At 41.7% G+C, this 22,150-nt stretch overlaps 1 protein-coding gene and 1 long non-coding RNA gene across 4 annotated transcripts; one reads left to right on the top strand and one right to left on the bottom strand.

The window, feature by feature from the left end:
• Positions 1-1,660: 1,660 nt before the first annotated feature.
• On the top strand, positions 1,661-8,451 carry LOC106576271 (uncharacterized). The gene is made up of 4 exons (XR_001321914.3): positions 1,661-1,924; positions 5,926-6,051; positions 7,732-7,786; positions 8,334-8,451. It is a non-coding gene; the product is annotated as an uncharacterized LOC106576271 (long non-coding RNA).
• Positions 7,882-20,417, bottom strand: LOC106576270 (transcription factor Spi-C). 3 transcript variants are annotated; one of them, XM_014153354.3, is made up of 5 exons: positions 20,214-20,417; positions 9,616-9,703; positions 9,312-9,415; positions 9,052-9,151; positions 7,882-8,848 (listed from the first exon to the last, which is right to left on the bottom strand). In XM_014153354.3, exons 1-5 carry the CDS (start codon positions 20,331-20,333, stop codon positions 8,349-8,351), a joined length of 912 nt encoding a protein of 303 aa, XP_014008829.1. In that variant the 5' UTR covers positions 20,334-20,417; the 3' UTR covers positions 7,882-8,348. The 3 variants fall into 3 exon arrangements, with proteins under 3 accessions (XP_014008829.1, XP_014008830.1, XP_014008828.1); XM_014153355.3 differs by lacking the exon at positions 20,214-20,417 and adding an exon at positions 9,858-9,999; XM_014153353.3 differs by lacking the exons at positions 7,882-8,848; positions 9,052-9,151; positions 9,312-9,415; positions 9,616-9,703 and adding an exon at positions 14,926-16,159 and having other exon boundaries at positions 20,214-20,414.
• Between the last annotated feature and the right edge of the window lie 1,733 nt (positions 20,418-22,150).

Raw genomic sequence — 22,150 nt, 5'->3', positions numbered from 1 at the left:
TATCCTGCGCACCTACTACGCACATTGTCTCCTAATAACGTGAAAGACTTGAATGATTTACACCAGACAGGTTTCATGAAGAAACAAATGTGTCCTTACTTAGGCCTAGTGTTAGGTGACTGCCTTCACCTAACAAGTATGTGGCCTTTCTTGGTAACAGACACACACAGGCTCTGTACCCCATTTATAACTCAGAGTGGGCTCCAGTGGTAAATGCAAGGCTTAGGGCAGTATCATGTGGGTCTGCTACAAAGAGCACACAAAACCATTTGGAATTGCTTGGTCTGGGCAGGAGTTGGCATCACAGGGGAGATTTAGCTATGAGGTCACCCTTGAGAGCTGATAGGGACAACCAGGGGTAAACAGCGCCCCTCAGTGGAACTACACTGAACCCTGCTGGTCATACAAGGGCATAACAGCGCTTACCATTCTACCCATAAACACATGATGAAACTAACACCAACACACACACATGACATGCTCCCAGGCATGTACACATGCAGACCAATAGTATGTAGACATACTCTAGTCAATGATTACATCAAATTATTAACCTCACACAAAAGGAGAGATGACAATCACACAGACCAGGCAAAGGATCACACTCAGCCAAGAGACCGCTATTACAGTGATGCTCATTACTGCATAATTCTGTTCCCAGAGGAGAATGGCCCATTTTAAACGTTGAGGGTAGGATGGAAAGTAGATTATAAATAGACTCACTTCTTCATCCTTATGGTGATGGAACTCCCCATGCTCTGATCAAATGTCTCTCTGACTTCAGGGTGAACTTTTTTAAAGGTTATCTATCCGGATTTCGGCTATCGGATAGGATTAAATGCAAAAAATTAGAATGAATAGAAGGGGGGTCCCCATTCAAGTAAATGATTCATCAATTCTATTTTTATGCATTTAATCCTATGCGATAGGCGAAATACAAAAAAACTTTTGAAAAACTGGGCCCAGGAGGCATTCCTGAGAGCAGAGGCATATGACCCTCTTTGGACTGGTTGCTGAACATTTTCCAAACCCTCCAGCTCTCCAGTCCATCTGCCAAGAAATATGGAGCTTGAATGACAAAGAAAAATGCTTTTTTTTAGGCCTACTGTAGTAACATAATACTTCAATATGGGCCCCTCTAACCAACAGTATTTGACACTGTTCAGGGCTATTGTACGAGTGGCGCAGGAGTCTAAAAAACTGCATCTCAGTACAAGAGGTGTCACTACAGTCCCTGGCTCAAATCCAGGCTGTATCACATCCAGCTGTGATTGGGAGTCCCATAGGGCAGCGCACAATTGGCCCAGCATCGTCCGGGTTTGGCCGGGGTAGGCCGTCATGGAAATAAGTATTTGTTCTTAGCTGATCTAGTTAGATAAAGGTAAAAACATTTTTTTAATGATACCTAGGAACAGCCACCCGTGTAGGCCTAATCCAATTTAAATCAGTCATATCTGTAGCAATTAGGCTAACAGCCAACCTAACATTTTTTATTCAGTCAGTCGGCTCTATATTTTTAAACCCTTCCTGTAGGGGCGTATTAATTCCGCCGATTCTGTTTCAAAACGTTCTTGAACGGAAGCAAACGAAACGAAACGGGGAGGGACATAACTGCATTTGTCCAATAGAAACCAGTTTCGTTTAGCAACCGGCGGAATGAAATCACTGACCCATGGCATACTCGTCATGAACAACTTCAGACGGAAAATGCCCATAAAGAAAATATAGGCCTATGAAAGAAAATGCCGTAGCCCGAACTCACCTCGGCACTCTGCAGCGTTGTCTCAACTGTTTTTTACGTATAAGCAATAGGCCTACATACTTTTTCAAAAAAGCGTTTACATGGCGTTTATCAGGTGAAAACATGGCATCTCTCCATCGTGTCAACAGTTATTATACCTCAGTGGTGTCAACAGCTGGGCAGGTGAGATTAATCATTATGCACGCGCTCCACAGCGGCCACCTCGTGAATTTAGTTCCAATCATGCAAATGTCGAGACTTGACTCGAGAAACATAATTACATTTAGTTGAAAACGGAATGGATTATGTCATTTCATTAATTGAAAATGCATCAATACCAAACTAGTCCACCGACATGGTCACGACTCATGTGGTCTGGGTATGTGTTTCAATGACATAATTTTTCATGAGATTTATTAGACTTTATTATCATTTAACAAGAAAGAAACATAAGTAAACATTATGAAACATAAATATTATAAAATATATATAAACTGGGGTGGTTCGAGCCCTGAATGCTGATTGGCTGAAAGCCGTGATATATTTTAGAAATAAGGCACGAGGGGGTGTGGTATATGGCCAATATATCACGGCTAAGACATGTTCTTTTGCGCAAACAACACAGAGTGCCTGGATACAGCCCTTAGCCGTGGTATATTGGCCATATACTACAAACCCCAGAGGTGCCTTATTGCAATTATAAACTGGTTACCAACTTAATTAGAGCCGTTAAAATATTTGTTTTGTCATACCCGTGGTATACGGTCTGATATACCACGGCTGTCAGCCAATCAGCATTCAGGGCTCGAACCACCCAGTTTATAACAGACCTTATACCAAGGGTATGACAAAACATTTATTTTTACTCTTCTAATTACGTTGGTTTATGGCCAATATACCATGGCTTAGGGCTGTATCCAGGGTTGCTTCTTGCCTAAGAACAGCCCTTAGCCGTGGTATATTAGCCATATACCACACCCCCTCCAGTCTTATTATCTAAATATACACTGAGTATATAAAGCATTAATTGATTTAGGCTATAGATTTGTATCAGTAGCTAGGCCTGCTGTGTGAGATTTTACAGGTACAGTTGAAGTCGGAAGTTTACATACACTTAGGTCGTTTTTCAACCACTCCACAAATTTCTTGTTAACAAACTATAGTTTTGGCAAGTCGGTTAGGACATCTACTTTGTGCATGAGATAAGTAATTTTTCCAACAATTGTTTAGACAGATTATTTCACTTATAACTCACTGTATCACAACTCCAGTGTGTCAGAAATTTACATACACTAAGTTGAATGTGCCTTTAAACAGCTTGGAAAATTCCAGAAAATTATGTCATGGCTTTAGAAGCTTCTGATCGGCTAATTCACATAATTTGAGTCAATTGGAGGTGTACCTGTGGATGTATTTCAAGGCCTACCTTCAAACTCAGTGCCTCTTTGCTTGACATCATGGGAAAATCAAAAGAAATCAGCCAATACCTCAGAAAAAAAATTGTAGACCTCCACAATTCTGGTTCATCCTTGGGAGCAATTTCCAAATGCCTGAAGGTACCACGTTCATCTGTACAAACAATAGTACGCAAGTATAAACACCATGGGACCACGCAGCCGGCATACCGCTCAGGAAGGAGACGAGTTCTGTCTCCTAGAGATGAACATACTTTGGTGCGAAAAGTGCAAATCAATCCCAGAACAACAGCAAAGGACCTTGTGAAGATGCTGGAGGAAACCGGTACAAAGTATCTATATCCACAGTAAAACGAGTCCTATATCGACATAACCTCAAAGGCCGCTCAGCAAGGAAGAAGTCACTGCTCCAAAACCGCCATAAAAAAGCCAGACTACGGTTTGCAACTGCACATGGGGACAAAGAGCATACTTTTTGGAGAAATGTCCTCTGGTCTGATGAAACAAAAATAGAACTGTGTGGCCATAATGACCATCGTTATGTTTGGAGGAAAAAGGAGGACGCTTGCAAACCGAAGAACACCATCCCAACCATGATGCACGGGGGTGGCAGCATCATGTTGTGGGGGTGCTTTGCTGCAGGAGTGGCTGGTGCACTTCACAAAATAGATGGCATCATGAGGAGGAACATTATGTGGATATATTGAAGCAACATCTCAAGACATCAGTCAGGAAGTTAAAGCTTGGTCACAAATGGGTCTTCCAAATGGACAATGATCCCAAGCATACTTCCAAAGTTGTGGCAAAATAGCTTAAGGACAACAAAGTCAAGGTATTGGAGTGGCCATCACAAAGCCCTGACCTCAATTCTATAGAAAATTTGTGGGCAGAACTGAAAAAGCGTGTGTGAGCAAGGAGGCCTACTAACTTGACTCAGTTACATCAGCTCTGTCAGGAGGAATGGGCCAAAATTCACCTAACTTATTGTGGGAAGCTTGTGGAAGGCTACTCGCAACGTTTGACCCAAGTTAAACAATTTAAAGGCAATGCTACCAAATACTAACTGAGTGTATGTAAACTTCTGACCCACAGGGAATGTGATGAAAGAAATAAAAGCTGAAATAAATAATTCTCTCTACTATTATTCTGACATTTCACGTTCTTAAAATAAAGTGGTGATCCTAACTGACCTAAGACAGGGACTTTTTACTAGGATTAAATGTCAGGAATTATGAAAAACTGAGTTTAAATGTATTTGGCCAAGGTGTTGTAATGGCTGTCTGTGGAAGTAGACCAAGGTGCAGCCGGAGTTAGTGTTCATCTTGAGTTTTAATTTAAGAACGAACACGATACAACAAAACCAACAGCCAAACAGTACTGTCAGGTGCAAGACACTAAACAGAAACAATCCCCCACAAAACCCAAAGGAAAAACAGGCTCCTTATGTGTGACTCCCAATCAGCAACAACGAACTACAGCTGTGCCTGATTGGGAGCCACACACACACACACGGCCCAAAACAAAGAAATACAAAAACATAGAACACCCACCCAATGTAACACCCTGGCCTAACCAAAATAAAGAACAAAAACCCCTCTCTATGGCCAGGGCGTTACAGGTTTATGTAAACTTCCCACTTCAACTGTATATGACTGGCATGTAGTGTAGGCTTTTGCTATAGGATACTACACTGAGTGTACAAAACATTAAGGACACCTGCTCTATCCATGACAGACTGACCACTTGAATTCAGGTGAAAGATTTGACCCACTTCAATCAGTGTAGATGAAGGGGAGGAGACAGGTTAAATAATACTTTTTAAGCCTTGAGACAATTGAGACATGAATTGTGTATGTGTGCCGTTCAGAGGGTGAATGAGCAAGACAAAATATTGAAGTGACTTTGAACAGGGTATGGTAGTAGTTGCCAGGCGTACCGGTTTGTGTTAAGAACTTCTACACTGCTGGGTGTTTCATGCTTGACATCCAGCCAACTTCTACACTGCTGGGTGTTTCATGCTCAACAGTTTCCCACCACCCAAAGGACATCCAGCCAACTTGACACAACCGTGGGAAGCATTGGAGTCAACATGGGCCAACATCCCTGTGGAACGCTTTCGACACCTTGTAGGCTGCAACTCAATTTTAGGAGGAAGGTGTACCTGTATAGTCAGTGTATATGTGCATAATATATGTATAAGTATGTATAATACTTATATGCTCATATATGTGTGACACATGTAGTATTAAAATGTTTATTACATATACACTGAGTATACCAAACATTAGAAACACCTTCCTAATATTGAGTTGCATACCCTGTTCAAAAGCACTTATTTTGTCTTGCCCATTCACCCATTGGCACACATACACAATCCATGTCTCAATTGTCTCAAGGCTTAAAAATGCTTCTTTAACCTGTCGCCTCCACTTCATCTACACGGATTTAAGTGGATTTAACAAGTGACATCAATAAGGGATCATAGCTTTCACCTGGATTCAGCTGGTCAGTCTGTCATGGATAGAGCAGGTGTCCTTAATGCTTTGTACACTCAGAGTAGTATCCTATAGCAAAAGCCTACACTACATGCCAGTCACATACCTCTGTCTTGTGTAAAATCTCACACAGCAGGCCTAGCTACTGATAAAAATCTATAGACTAAATCAAGTCAGTCTTCAAATGATTGATTATTGAATTGATGATGATCGAATTGATGATTGATATTTACAATAGATTACAGTTTTTCATGTGAAAATGTGTCCTTTACAGTTTTCCTTGATGGCACTTCCTCAAGGCACTCAAGGTCACTCTGCTGAACTGATAGGTCATTTTCTTCTTCACCTTGAAGATCTCTCCAGACCGGGCGTAGTTCCTCAGCGCCCTGGACATTTTCTGGTAGGTCATGGGCCTCCTGTTGCCTTTCCTCTGCCCCCAGAGTGCTGCTACCTGTTCCTTGTTCCGGGAAGAGAAGCGGAACACTCCGTCTGCTGCCGCTGGCACCCAGGAAATGCAGTGGGCCATGCCAAGGTTCTCCAGCATCTCAAATAAGAAGTGAAACAGACGCACCTTTCTACCTGTAACCACAGTAACAATGATAAGATAGAGTGGAGCGGTTAACAATATCCCGTCATAATTGATAATAAAAATCCCTTTGTGAGATGACCAGCTGTGATGGTGTTCAGTGGTAAAGTTGTAAACATTTAGCTCATTTGATATGTATGTAAAACGTACAGAGATAAGCGCTGTATGGGACCATTGTCCTTTACAGTTAAAGGCAGGTCTCTTTAGGGATTGGTCCCCCAGGGCAGCATGAGCTCCAGTGGCAGTATCTACTAACCACAAAAAGGGAAGTTGCCTCTCTCATCAGGTCCAGTGTGGTGTGTGGGTGCTGGTCTTGCTGGCATAGTATGTGGCAATGTGTGGTCTGTCCCTTTCTCAGGCAGTGTAGTGGTGTTTTGGTCCAGTAGTGTTGTTGGGTAGCCACCATGTGTTTGCATAGCCTGAAAAACACTTTTTTTTTAAACCAACTGAGTTGTATGACTGAGACAAGCAGAACATCACCCAATAAACTATAGCCATATACTGTGTATCTTTCACAGATCAAAGTGCTGTCTATGACAGGCTGACCTAAGCATCATGGGAAAGCTTATATGCGTACCTTTTCCTCATGGCACCAGTAATCACAACAAGTCTCACCAAAGTTTCCTTCCATTGTCACTGGTGTAGGCAAAGCACAGATACCTCCCACTGCAATAGTGTAGAAAAAGAGGTGGCATTAAAAATATACAATAATCCATTTATTTCTATGATTCATAACACTAATAGAGAATAACCTTTTTCTCCGCCATCTCTAGTGCCCTGTCTGTAGTGTTCCTCCAGAAAGTCCAAAATCACCTCCAGATCTGTCTGGTTGTCTTTGGAAGTATTCTGACAAAGATAACCGATTCAAATTGCACAGCAGACTCACACATACAGTTCAGTTTGTAAGTGTGACATCAAAATACATCACTGTGCAGATCTCCTTAAGCTTATAACGGTCTCATATTTACCATCGTTGTCAGATGCATATCGAGTGCTGCAGTCACAGGTCCTGATCCCAGGTTTTTCACAGAGTTGTGTGTTAGATGAAATGCATGAAGGAACTGTGTGACACCCATGCTTTTATTATGCCTCCTCAACATGACAGCCAGTTGGGGCTGCCTTGCTTATCGCCTGGCCTGCACTACTCACCACAACTAGGCTACCGTAAATAAACCTTCACCACAGGAACAATGACCACCACCCCACAAAGCCCACCACCAGAGAAGCACTGTCTCCCAGGACTGACCCCATCCTCACCGCTGGGCAAGATAAGAGCAGCCATGGGCTCTCTTGACAGGAAAACAGCACTTATCACAATGGTTTGCCTTTTGGGATCGAGATACACCTTGTGTTTATGTCTTACAGAGTATGGATTGATGGGGAATTGTGAGTGAGGGGTAGACAGTGTTGTTATTGCCGTTGCACAAGCAGCCATTTTTGGCTCATTCAACAAAGTTCATGGTTTTCTCTTGTTTTTGCCTCTTTTTTTCCTAGGACACAACAAGGATGGGACACTTGTTGGAACTCATGACATTTTCACCATTGTTAGGTAAGCAAGAATAGCACAGTTAGGAGGTCAGTGTTGATGCAGTGATGAATAATTCATTGCCTAAAATAAAAGCGTATGCACAGTACAAACACAACTTATACAAAAATGATTTATTAAAATACATCAATGTGTGTGAGATACAAAGGATTTCAATTCATTATTTACAAAATGACATGCAGTAATACATGTTCGTATTTGAAACCAACATTGTAGTTATTTCCCTTTACACGTACAGTACCCACACTGAATGCTTATAACTGGTTCACAGTTGTCATAGGTAAAAGAAGTTTACATATTTTCATTATTTACATATTCAATGATCCACAATATCTGATCAATGGTCATTACATTTTCTTTTAAACGGCATAACTAACGGAGAGTAAACATTTTTACATTTTCTTTACCGTGACTGTTACGTTTCCTGACACCCATTACACAATGGCTGCACAACAAGCCCCAGTTGTTGGCCCCCGCAAAAGTATGCAGGAGTAGCAGTATGAATTGACAGCTAGCTAAAGCAGCTTTTAACCTCTGTTATTTTCCACAGTGACATTACCTGAGTTCACACCTTGGTGACTGTGGATGAAGTGAAGCTTGTGGCAAGATCACAGTCTCCCTGGAGGGAGTAATTTTCATACCAGCTGTGCCAGTCAGGTGCAGCAGCAGAGCTATAGTAAGCCTGTTCAGCTGTGGCATGCTGCTGGTGGAGGAGCACCTCCCGCCCAGGGTGGCCAGCCCCGGGGTGCCCGGCGGGGGGAATGACGTGACTGATGCCCCCAAGCCTCTGGATGATCGACGGGTTGAACTGGTAGGTGAGTTTGCGGCGCACCTTTACAATCTCGCCCGTTCGGCTGTAGTTGCGCAGCGCCCGTGCCATCTTCTGATAGGTCATGGTCTTGCGGTTGCCCTTGCGCTTGCCCCAGCACTCGGCTAACTTCTCTTTGTTCTTAGAGAGGAAGTGGAAGGTGCCGCTGCCACGGTCCGTCCACTGGATGGAGTCAGCCATGTTGGGATCGCCCAGAGCCTCATGCAGGTACTCATAAAGACGCAGCTTCTTGCGACCTGATGAGATGAAAAGGTTGACTTCAGTTATAATAAAATCATAAACAGGCAGAGATTCAGTTGTAACGATGTCAATTTGATACTTGGCAATCAAAAATCTGAGGTAGTAGAAACATGTTCAATTCTAGCATGTGTAGTTGTACTCTCTGATATCTCTTACAGACATTGTCAACACTCATCGCTGATGGCCAAACACTGCTCACCTTTGCCGTTCCTCGGTTGCGGTGTGATGGAGTAGAACTGGGGGTAGTCCATGGTTACAGATGGACCCAGTGAGTCGTAAGGAACAACATGAGGCCATGACTGGCAGGACGAGGAGAGAGAAACTGGTCAGGTGAGTCACATCCACATGGGACATGCCACATACATGTACTGTAACCATACATCACAGTTGTGCAAACTTGGAGAAGTCAGTCAATAGTACTATACTGGTAAAATACAATCACTTGTTCTGTACACTCACCGTTTGCTCATTCCAGTCATATGGACCTGGCACATCAAAAGGGTGGGTAATGGGGTAGCAGCACATTATGCTCGATCGCGTTGGAGGCTCTAAGTACTTATAGTCTAAGTAGAGGGAGGAAAATATTGAATAGAGTCTTCACTGCCAGAACCAATGAGACTAAAATGTATTGAATCATTTTTCTGACATGCTCAATACAAAGAAAATATTAACAATAATGTCCGTGCCTAATATAATGATGGTGATTGTTAGCGTTCAGATTTAAATCTGGTTTTCTGGCATGAGTTTTGAAGTGTAAGTTTACCTGTATCACAATACGGATCGTCAGAGTGCCGTTGAATCACATCAATTGCATCCTGGAAGTGCTGGTTGATGTCATTATCCAGGGAGATCTAGGAAAACATCAATAACATGCAATCAACTACAATGTCGTAATTAGGAGAAAAGTTAAGCTACAGAATGAATAAGAATAAATGCCTTATTCTAAAACAACATGAAATGTATTTAAAATAAAATAAAATTGATCTTCAATCTGTCATGACTCACCATTTTGTATATTTGAGCGTAAACTTCAGACAAGGCAAGCAGTGTCTGACCAGTGTCTGTGTGAGATGGATGTACTTGTGCAAGTGTATATATAGTGGTGTAAGCCCCAATATTCACCTTTCGGCTAAAACGAAGTGTCAGATAAAGAGATTGGTCGATTTAAATGTGTCAACGTCAATTCGTGGTTGGCAACACTTCTCTTTTTGGAAGAGCAGATCAGATACACCTCCCACAATCACTCTTTCACACTGTGACTAGATCAGATCACATGAAGATCACATGAACAACAATAATTTAACAATAACTTAATTTATCCAGGAATGTTTTTCAGTAGCATTCTAATTAGCATTTCTGGGTAGATATTTATTAACATACATATTATCTTATCATAAATGCTCTTCAGTAAATATAGACTTTACTGTCATTTGAAATCTGAGACCCTTGAACTGCTGGGGGAAATGTCTATATAATTTCCATGATATCTTCAGTGTTTTAAGTGTATTGTCTGACATGGCTAACACTTACAGAGCCTATAGAAAGTCTACACTCCCTTTCACTTTTTTTCACAATTTGATGCTGTTACAAAGTGGGGTTGAAATAGATTTAATTGTCATTTTTTGTCATTGATCTATGCAAAATACTCCATAATGTCCAAGTGAAAAGAAAATTCTTCACATTTTTACAAATTAATAAAATTGAATAACTAAAATATAGTCGTTGCATAAGTTTTCAACTCCTTTGTTTAGGCAAGCCTAAATTAATTCAGATGTCAAATTTGGCTTAACAAATCACATAATAAGTTACATGGGCTCACTCTATGTGAAATAATAGGGGTTGCTTTTTTTAATGACAACCCCTTCCTCTGTCCCCCATACATACAACATCTGTAAGGTCCCTTAGTCAATTATTGAATTTCAAGCACATATTCAACTACAAAGACCAGGGAGATTTTCGAAAGCCTAATAAAGAAGGTCAGTGCTTGGTAGATGGGCAACAATAACAAATCAGACATTGAATATATCTTTAAGCATGGTCAAGTTAATAATAATGCTGTGGATGATGTATTAAACCACCCAGACACATCAGAGATGCAGTCGTCCTTCTGAACTGAGCTGCAGGACAGGAAGGAAACTGCTCAGGGATGTCACCACGAGGCCATTGATGATTTTTAAAACAGCTACAGAGTTCAATGGCTGTGATGGGAGAAAACAGGATGGATCAACGTTGTAGTGACTCCACAATAATTACCTAAATGACAGAGCGAAAATAAGAATAGAATATACAGAATATGCATCCTGTATTCAACAAGGCACTAAAGTAATACTGAAAAAAAAACACAGCAAAGGAATACACTTTTGGCCTAAATGCAAAACCTTATGTTTGTAGAAAATCCAACACAACACATCACTGAGTAACTGACTCCTTATTTTCAAGCATCATGGTATGGGTATGCTTGACATTGGCAAAGACTGGGATGTTTTTCAGGATGAAAATAAACAGCATGGAGCTAAGCACAGGCAAAATCCTAAAGGAAAACCTGCTTCATCTGCTTTCCACCAGACACTGGGAGAGGAATTCACCTTTCAGCAGGACAATAACCAAATCTACACTGGAGTTGCTTACCAAGAATACAGTGAATGTTTTGACTTAAATCTGCTTGAAAACCTATGGCAAGACTTTAAAATCGCTGTCTAGCCATGATCCCCAATACCTTGACAGAGCTTGAAGAATTTTGAAAAGAACAATGTGGGCATATTGCACAATCCAGGTGTGCAAAGCTTTTATGGGACTAACCCAGGAAGAGTCACAGCTGTAATCTCTGCCAGAGGTGTTTCTAACATGCTTTGACTTAGGGGGGTGAACACTTATGTAATCAAGCTATATTAGTGTTTTATTTTTCATTCATCTTTTTTTTTATGACATTTTTCTTCCACTTTGACATTACAGAGTATGTGTAGATTGTTGACAAAAATAATGTTTTTTTTATCCCACTTTGTAACATAATAAAATGTGAAGAAAATCCAAGGGGGTGTAGATTTTCTATAGGCACTGTGTCTGTAACCAAACTGCAGTCATTGACATCAAGTGATAAAAACCTTATTAGTTTTCCATTCTAAAGCCTGAGTATAAGCTCCATCTAGCTTTTAGCCCATTTAGCCTTTTTTCATAGTAAGTTATTATGGACACACTGGAGATGCCTCCTGATCTATCAAAATTTGTGAAAAGTGTTGCATAATGTCTGGTAAATAGTTGATCTGTATTTCAGTAGATTAGCAATCTGTTGGTTTTAGAATTGATACAATGTTGCTGATTTATCCTGACTTGTAATGGATGTTACTGTATGCCTAAAACAAACACAATAAGGTGTGCATGATGAGTGTTGATTTTAGCAGGAGACTGAAAAGTATATGATTAAAAACCATACTTCCCTAATTCTAATGATGGAATCATCTGCACCTGTTAAAACATTGTGTAACGTGATTGCACCCTCAGAACCACTAGGGATTGCTAATGTACTCACCACAGTTTCTATATTTTTAACAGCATTTGTTGATTTAATTTTCACCCGCAATACTTCAAAGCATTAAACAAACTAGGTGATGATAAAAATAATAAAAATACAATACATAAGTACTGTAACTATAACTTGCTGTGAGTCGATTACATAGATTGAACCTTTTTGAGACGATTAACGTAATTATTAAATATTTCAGTAAATCAATATGGGCCACACCATATGGTCACTGTTGCAACCATATGTTGTACAGCTATCACACCTTTTTATAAATAGATATGTGTTGCTTGACTGGAACTGTGGAACTGATCTATGCATTATGGGTCAGACTTCTGACCTGAGTCATAAAAGCTATCGTTAATGATGAATAGTTCAAGTATAAGAATTTGTCTTGTCCGCAAATCCCAACTCCTCCCTCTCCAAATAAACAAGGGATTTTTGAGAAGTTCATTTCTTAGATGCTGCCAACATGCGTTTTAAATATCAACGGACTGACTCCTGAAGTTCCCCTTTCAGGTTCGCTGAGTGTGAATACAGCGGTGATCTTGCCTGGATGGGTAGATTAAAAGATTATGGACACAATGAAATAAAGATGCACAGATTATATCTATCCGTAACCCTAGCCTACACAGTGGCATATACTGTAAATCCGCTGTCTACACTCACTGAATTAGTCCATACATTTATATAACTAGCCAGTTTTTGTATTGAAAATACATTTTAACTTACTGCATACTGTGTGTGTAGTGGGTGCATGTGTGTGCGTGTGTATAGATGTGTGTGTGCTTGTGTGGGGTTTCCTCTCGGTGACTAGTATTGCTCGAACGCTAGAAACCACGGTACCTAAACGTTCTCCCCCTCTAGTTTTCTTTCCATTGTACACATTAACATGGTCAAACTTCTGTCAAAAGTAAACTATAAATCAAAAACAACAACCATGCAACCAATAATGCAGGCTCTCTTGACTCCCTCTATTTACTAAATGTATTTGTATAGATTTTGATCAAGTACATGTTTTGATTACAACATCACAGCTAGAGTTCTAACAATTAACCCATAGCAGGAAGAATGAGGTTGAACTATTTACCTGAGAGCGGTGTGTGTGTGTGTGTGTGTGTGTGTGTGTGTGTGTGTGTGTGTGTGTGTGTGTGTGTATGAGTGAGTGTCAGTGCCATGGTGTTTACATTTAATCATAAAGCAGCCATGAGGGCGCTTTATCTCTTCAAACAAAGAAGCATTTTTCTTCCCCTTCTCTGCAGGCTCTATTGAAAAGGTCTATTTATATCAACACCAACGAGGGAAGGGCAGTGCAACCGCAACACGGTTGACACCTATTCAACTTCTTTATTTACTGGCACTCAATGAAAATCAAGAAGTACCAAAGCCACGGACACAGATTAGATCTATGTCATTGAGATCATGTTATGGTCAGGGCATATATTTAGATTATGGATGTTGAGTTTCTTTTGTTATTTTGTATAATTTTGTTCTGCAAGAATGTATTTCTTTCTCACTATATCAAAGTAACTGTAGATGCCACTGGTTCCTATTAACGGAGAATGAATGAATTTGAGACAGTCAATGTTAACAGTGTAGATAACCTTTGGGTTGTGGTTCAATATGCAGAGAGAAAATGTAACCACATGTACTATATAGAAAAGAATATGATGTATATCTCTGAGATTGTTTTATATATATATATTTCAAATGAAATAATACAGAATGAATAACTTAATTTATACTCTTTCCATTTCCAAGTTTTAGCCAGTGAATCCATGGACATGGAAATGTGAATATGAGTCACTTATAATTATATCCACAACAGGAAAAACTGTTCCACACATGGCCACTAGGAAGTAGTAAAGACACATCACACCATGTCAGAAAATTATAATAATACATCTAATTTCGTCAATCCTTCAGTTCAAAGAAAAAACGGTATATGTATGTACTTCATAGAAAGTTTTAACATTTTACATTTTTTATAACAGAGCGAGAATTAAGGTTGGGAATGTTTGCTGAGTAACCATAGCGTGTTTCACAAGGAATAAAAATGTCAAAGGGATATTTGCTTATCAAATCTATTTCCCCCCTGGCCAATGTAGGAAAATATTGGAGCACAGAGCATAATCTGAGGGCATTCAATTCTCTAGGGCTTGCAGAAGACCTTTATTGATTTGCCATGTTGAACAGGAAATCCATCTCTAGGGTGTGTAGACAAATGGCAGCTGTTGTTCTGTATTACAGCAAACTGAGCAACAGGGGGCAGTGCAGAGTCGTTACTGTAAGCCCAGATATCCACACCTGCTACATAAACTTTGTCCCTTTGCTGATTTGCAGCTGAGTCACTATACAGATTAATATCCACTAATACATTTGATCAAAAACTAACATAGTCACTGAGTTTGCCCACAGTGACACAGAACAAGCCATTATACAATACCCGTTTAAGTGGCTCAACTATAGTCATAATTAGTGTGTGTGTGCGGGTGCGTGCGTGCGTTTTATTTTATAGTGCATTGACAGGGACAAAAAATAAACAACAAACAAAGATCAGATTTTTAAGATATTTTAAAAGTGTAATTTCATGTGAATTTACAGAGAAACAAAAATTATTGCTCTTCCAAATCTCCTGAGCTCTTCCGTGAACTGAGTTAGCACAGGAAATAGATAAAAAATGCAACCAACCTTCATAATACTACATAGATGCAAAGAAACGCATTGTGTAAAATCCAGTATGTACTTGGTGGAATAGTTTAGAGTAGATTTGAAAAGACCTGGGTTATATGGCTGCTGGGGCTCACAGGTTAGGGGTTTGCTACTTTCTGCAGTAGGCCACAGCCCCATAAGCTAACACTCCCACAATAGCCACTATTGCAGCGCCCCCACACAGCAGCACAGGTAGCTCAGTGGCAGGGAGCGATGTAGCAGGCTCAGCCTCTGTCTTCTCTGGCAGAACCTCCTGCGTCACTGGTGGGATTTCCTGTGTCTCCTGGGCAGCGGGGAGCGAGACCGAGGACTCTGGTTGGCTGTTAGTTTGGCTCTCATCTGGTGGCTGTGGTGCACCTGGTCCTAGGACCGGGGGAGGGTGGAGCTGCTCCTGCATAGAGTATTGGAGCTCTGAATGTAACTCAGCTAGTGTAGGTATTGAGGGGACAGGAGTAGAGGAGGCAGAGGGGGGCTCTAACTTCCAAACTGGCATGGGCATAGAGACGGTGGTGGCGTGGGATACTTCAGAAGGCTCCTCCTGGACAAATAGCTCCTCAGCCACAGACATCATTAAATCCATAGTCTCTTGGTGGTCAGCTGACACCTCAGATGAAGGTAATAATTCCTGGGTGTCCAGCTCCTCTTCCCTGAGCTCAGCCAGTTCTCCTTCTCCCCCCAGCACACTCATCACACTGGCCTGCAGCTCCTCCTCTTCCCCCAGGCTCCCGTCCTCCTCCTCCTCGGCCAGCATCTCCTCCTCCTCCCGCTCTAGGTGGACCATGTCGGAGATGGAGGAGTGGTTCTCGCTGCGCTCCTCAGCTAGGTGGACAACTCCGTTGCTGCTATCCAGGCTCTTGGTGTCCTCGGAGTCCATCATGTCTCCCACGGTGGACCAGGACTCTACCAGGCTGCTCTCTGTCTGCCAGGGGCCAGACCTGCCACTGTCTCCCTGGCTCAGCTGCAGCGTGGCAAGGCCCAGCCAATCAGGCTTCTGCTCTCCAGACAGGGAACTGACCTCACCACTGTCATCCCCTCTGGAAACTGCTGGGACCTTGCCCTCCAGACTGAAAACCGGCCACTAGAGAGACACAACAGACAACCAACCATTAACATGAAAACATATTGGATAATATTGTTCAAAAAATTAAGTAAATTCCTAAAATCAACAATAAATTCATCAACTGTAGTGAGTTGAATATAAAACCTTTATAACTACTTAATAGTTGCTAGAATGATTGTGTTTTTATGACACAGAATCTCATAGGGTCTGTTTCTGCTCTCTTGCCAACTACTTATGGAATTGTTTGGCTTGAAAATGGCAGCAATAGAGTTGGCAAGAGCACAAACTGATCTGGGACTAGGCTATCTCATAGCTGTGGTCCCTGGAAAAGGTTAACCAGTAAATTAGAAGATGTCCTTCAGTGACGTAGACTGATCAAGTTCTGTGTGGAAAAACTAGCACCCTCTGCTCCGTGTTGCAGCATTCTTTTCTATGTATAGCCTGGCCCTCACATGTCTGACTATGTATAGGCCCTATATATGTATTTCCATTTCAGCCAGGAGCGGAAGCTATTCCAGAGATTTCACATGGCGTGACGTGTAGTCGAGAGTGGGGATATAGAGGAGAAGGGATGTTACAAACCCAGGATGAATGGAATACTGCAGTTGTGTAGTTGAAAACGTCGCACACACAGTAAAACAGAGGACACAACGCATTGCACTTGCACAAAACGTTAAGAGGTCGAAAAATACAGTGCATTCAGAAAGTTTTCAGACCTCTTGACTTTTTCCACATTTTGTAACGTTACAATCTTATTCTAAAATTGATTCAATTGTTTTTTCCCCCTCATTAATCTACACACAATACCCCATAATAAGCAAAAACTGATTTTTAGAAATGTTTGCTAATTTATAAAAAAACAAAACTGAAATATCACATTTACATAAGTATTCAGACCCTTTACTCAGTACTTTGTTGAAGCACCTTTGGCAGCAATTTCAGCCTCAAGTCTTCTTGGGTATGACGCTACAAGCTTGGCACACCTGTATTTGGGGAGTTTCTCCCATTCTTCTCTGCAGATCCTCTCAAGCTCTGTCAGGATGGATGGGGAGCGTCACTGCACAGCTATTTTCAGGTCTCCAGAGATGTTCGATCAGGTTCAAGTCCAGGCTCTGGCTGGGCCACTTAAGGACATTCAGAGACTTGTCCCAAAGCCACTGCTGCGTTGTCTTGGCTGTGTGCTTATGGTCGTTGTCCTGTTGGAAGGTGAACCTTTGCCCCAGTCTGAGGTCCTGAGTGCTCTGGAGCAGGTTTTCATCAAGGATCTCGCGGTACTTTGCTCTATTCATCTTTTTCTCGATCCTGACTAGTCTCCCAGTCCCTGCTGCTGAAAAACATCCCCACAGCATGATTCTGCCACCACCATGCTTCACCCTAGGGACGGTACCAGGTTTCCTCCAGACGTGACGCTTGACATTCAGGCCAAAGAGTTCAATCTTGGTTTCATCAGACCAGAGAATCTTGTTTCTTGTGGTCTGAGAGTCTTTAGATGCCTTTTGGCAAACTCCAAGTGGGCTGTCGTGTGCCTTTTACTGAGGAGTGACTTCTGTCTGGCCACTCTACCATAAAGGCCTGATTGGTGGAGTGCTGCAGAGATGGTTATCCTTCTGGAAGATTCTCCCATCTCCACAGAGGAACTCTAGAGCTCTCTCAGATTGACCATCGGGTTCTTGGTCACCTTCCTGACCAAGGCCCTTCTCCCCCGATTGCTCAGTTTGGCTGGGCGGCCAGCTCTAGGAAGAGTCTTGGGGATTCCAAACTTCTTCCATTTAAGAATGATGGAGGCCACTGTGTTCTTGGGGACCTTCAATGCTGCAGATTCCTTTTGGTACTCTTCCCCAGATCTGTGCCTCGACACAATTCTGACTTGGAGCTCTACGGACAATTCCTTCAACCTCATGGCTTGGTTTAAGCTCTGACATGCACTGTCAACTGTGGGACATTATATAGACAGATGTGTGCATTTCCAAATCATGTCCAATCAATTGAATTTACCACAGGTGGACTCCAAACAAGTTGTAGAAACATATCAAGGTTGATCAATGGAAATAGGATGCACCTAAACTGAAAATTGAAGTCTCATATCGAAGGGTCTGAATACTTATCTAAATAAGGTATTTGTCATTATGGGGTATTGTGTGTAGAATGTTTTTAAATCCATTTTAGAATAAGGCTGTAACGTAACAAAATGTGGAAGACACCTACTCTTCACCCTCTCATTGTCCCCTTGTCTTTCAGTCCATCCTTTCCATTCAAATGCCACTGTATGCAATTGTTCATTCCTTGTATATTGAGATGGAATACATCTGTCCATCATTGAGTAACCCTGATTGATCATTATGCATGCGTGTAATCTCATCCCAGGCACAGAGTCAAAACACTGAGATCAAGTCAGAGCTGTTTATTACATAATGAAAAAAGCACAGAAACACAGTGGCAGAGGACATTTATATCGGTCACCTTTATCCATGTTTACGATAAATATTTCCTGATTTGATCAACAATGAATGATCAAACAGCTCATACACTTGTGCCGTACTACTTGTGTTCCTCTGCACAGTCATATAACGCATTGTGTGTTTGTCCTGAGATTGACTGTCTCTGAGAGGCACATCAGCAGAGACCGTGGATTAAATATCTGTTGGCTAAAGCTGAGTGTAAGCTGTAAGCATGCCGAGAAAGCTGCCCTCTCTCTAACACCGAGGCCTGCCAGGTGTATGTTACTAGGCATTTTGGCACAAGGGGAACCAGTGACATGGTGATCACGCTCTCCCTGCAAGGCACAGAGCAGGCTTATAGGCCACAAACGTGTTTATGTGGAAGGTTACTGTACAGTACCTGTTCTAAAGCATATTAATTGCTTAATCTGTCCAATAAGACTCATTCACTCTTTGAGTTATAGGTTTCCCAATGATCCACCCTCTGACAATGGCTTTTAACCCCCACAGAGTTGAATTAAAACGAATCCCTATAATGTGGAGTCCCACTCCTTTCCAGACCTGGGTTCAATTACTATTTGAAATCTTTCAGATACATTTAGTGTTTGGTCTAGTCTGTCTGGAGTGCCAGATGGATGGGGTTTGCACGTTTGCGACTATTCTATTGGTTCCATTGTGACCAGGAAAGTTCAATCAAACTGAGATAAAGTATTTGCAATGATTTCAAATAGTATTTGAACCCAGGTTTGTTCTCTTCCCCATAGTATCAGATACCCATGGTAGTGATGTCAGAGACTCATGGTCATGATATCAGAGCCCCAGAGATAAAAGGTCAGTCTGAATGTCAGACAGAGGAAACGACACATTCTCAGCCCCTGAACCATCTGATGATCTTATCCGATTGGATTTCTAGAAACAGACACATGACAAGAGACACACACACGCACGTGCACACACAAACATATACACAGAGACGTACGGACACAGACACACACACTCGAGGAAAGGCCGCACATAAGCTAGTATTTTCCGATGTCAGTGACAAGTTAGCTGGACACAAGACTTCGGACATAATCCTGTCCCTGTTGATTTAATTAGTAACTAATGACAACCACCAAACAACACCCAGAGAAACAGACCTGTTTATGTTGACAGGTGATACACAAGGTTAAAACCTCTTGGAGTTGTGCCCTTCATAACATCAAAGAGCTCCATGATGGCTGATATAGATGCCTTCTATATTGGTTTAACAAAGCAAGCTTTTACAAGGCCCTCTCCCCTCAACTACATATATTACTACTACTTGTGTGTACTATTATGTCCTACTAATACAACTACAGTACTATACACTCACACACCACAATTCCCCTAAAACAGGGCTCTCCAACCCTGTTCCTAGAGAGGTACCCTCCTGTAGATTTTTCGCTCCAACCCAAGTTGTAACTAACTTGATTCATCGTATCAACCAGCTAATTATAGTCAGGTGCGCTCGATTAGGGTTGGAATAAAAACAAACAGGATGGTAGCTTTCTAAGAACAGGGTAGGAGAGCCCTGCCCTAAAACAACAACAAGATATCCTGTGATGCGGCCTTGCATTCCATTAATTAAGAGCAGAATAAAATAAGTGTCTTACCTGGCTCCTCTCTGTAAAGTGTTGAAAGTCGTAGGCGAGAGACAGATGTTGAAAAAAAGTAAGAGACGTGCACTCGGACAGAAAGTCAGGGCTGAGGACACAGCGACAAGAGGGTGACATACACGCTGTAGTTAGCAATGGACTACCAGCTGCTCCACAGGACACAGCAGCCCCCCTCCCTCTCCCTCTCTCTCTCTCTATATATCTCACTCTTCCACTCTCTCTCTTTCTCCATCCCCTGTCCAGTGCCCAGACTATGACGTAACAGTTGGCTACAATGTGGCCATGCATGACTTTGTGGAGGGAAAAATAAATATATTACATTTGTAAGAGGCTGCTATAGAATTGCAGCATGCAAAGTGATTGAATACTTCATCATTGGGCCAGCTTGGTAAAATATTATGCCTATTGTCTTGCACTGGGTAGACCTAACTAGCTGTAAGTCAGTGAAAAACCTCTGAGTGACATAATAATTAACAGTACAGAGGAGGCAGAGAGGTTAGTGCTGTCACAGGCAGTTGGCCAAAGTTTTCTGACACACTTCCAGATGGCAGACAGTCATTCACTGTGCTGTAGAAGGAAAGAATGCAGACTGAGTCAGAACCAGAATGGAAACTCTGTGCTATTTTTATGGAATTCCTCTAACCCTCTAGCATCATCTACTGGCAAGGCCCATACATGGTCTGCAGCACCATGGTCTGCACCATTGACTACATAGTCAGTCTGCACAGACAATTTATTCCTGAGGATTATTACGAAAATACTTTAAATAAATGTTGGTGGGAGGGGCTACAGGAGGATGGGTTCATTGTAATGGATGGAATGGAATAAATGGGACAGAGTCAAACATGTGGTTTCCATATGTTTGATGTGTTTGATACCGTTCCTTTTATTCCAATCCAGCCATTACAATTAGCCATCCTCCTATAGCTCCTCTCACCAGCCTCCACTGATGTTGACTTTATCCACAATTGATTTCCTTCTAATTTTGATGGTATTAGCTACAATTATGTATCAAATCATTTAAAATAAGATATTCAGTGAGAAGTCCATGCTTGACAGCTTTATTTAATTTAATACAAGCATTCAGAAAGTATTCATACCCCTTGACTCATTCCACATTATGTTGTGTTATAGCCTGAATTCAAAATGGATTAAATATATTTTTTTCTCATCTTTATTTATTTGATTTATTTCACCTTTATTTAACCAGGTAGGCAAGTTGACAACAAGTTCTCATTTACAACTGCGACCTGGCCAAGATAAAGCAAAGCCGTTCGACACATACAACAACACAGAGTTACACATGGAGTAAAACATACAGTCAATAATACAGTAGAAAAATACGTTTCAGAGATTTTTGTAGTTCGTTCCAGTCATTGGCAGCAGAGAACTGGAAGGAGAGGCGGCCAAAGGAGGAATTGGCGTTGGGGGTGACAAGTGAGATATACCTGCTGGAACGCGTGCTACGGGTGGGTGCAGCTATGGTGACCAGCGAGCAGAGATAAGGCGGGACTTTACCTAGCAGGGTCTTGTAGATGACCTGGAGCCAGTGGGTTTGGCGACGAGTATGAAGCGAGGGCCAGCCAACGAGAGCATACAGGTCACAGTGGTGGGTAGTATATGGGGCTTTGATGACAAAACGGATGGCACTGTGATAGACTGCATCCAATTTGTTGAGTAGGGTGTTGGAGGCTATTTTGTAAATGACATCGCCGAAGTCAAGGATCGGTAGGATAGTCAGTTTTACGAGGGTATGTTTGGCAGCATGAGTGAAGGATGCTTTGTTGCGAAATAGGAAGCCAATTCTAGATTTAACTTTGGATTGGAGATGTTTTATGTGAGTCTGGAAGGACAGTTCACAGTCTAACCAGACACCTAGGTATTTGTAGTTGTCCACATATTCTAAGTCAGAACCGTCCAGAGTAGTGATGCTG

The sequence above is a fragment of the Salmo salar genome, chromosome 17 (genome assembly GCF_965601325.2).
Source record: "Salmo salar chromosome 17, fSalSal1, whole genome shotgun sequence".
Lineage (NCBI taxonomy): Eukaryota > Metazoa > Chordata > Actinopteri > Salmoniformes > Salmonidae > Salmo > Salmo salar.
This window is presented reverse-complemented; position numbering and strand designations above follow the sequence as displayed.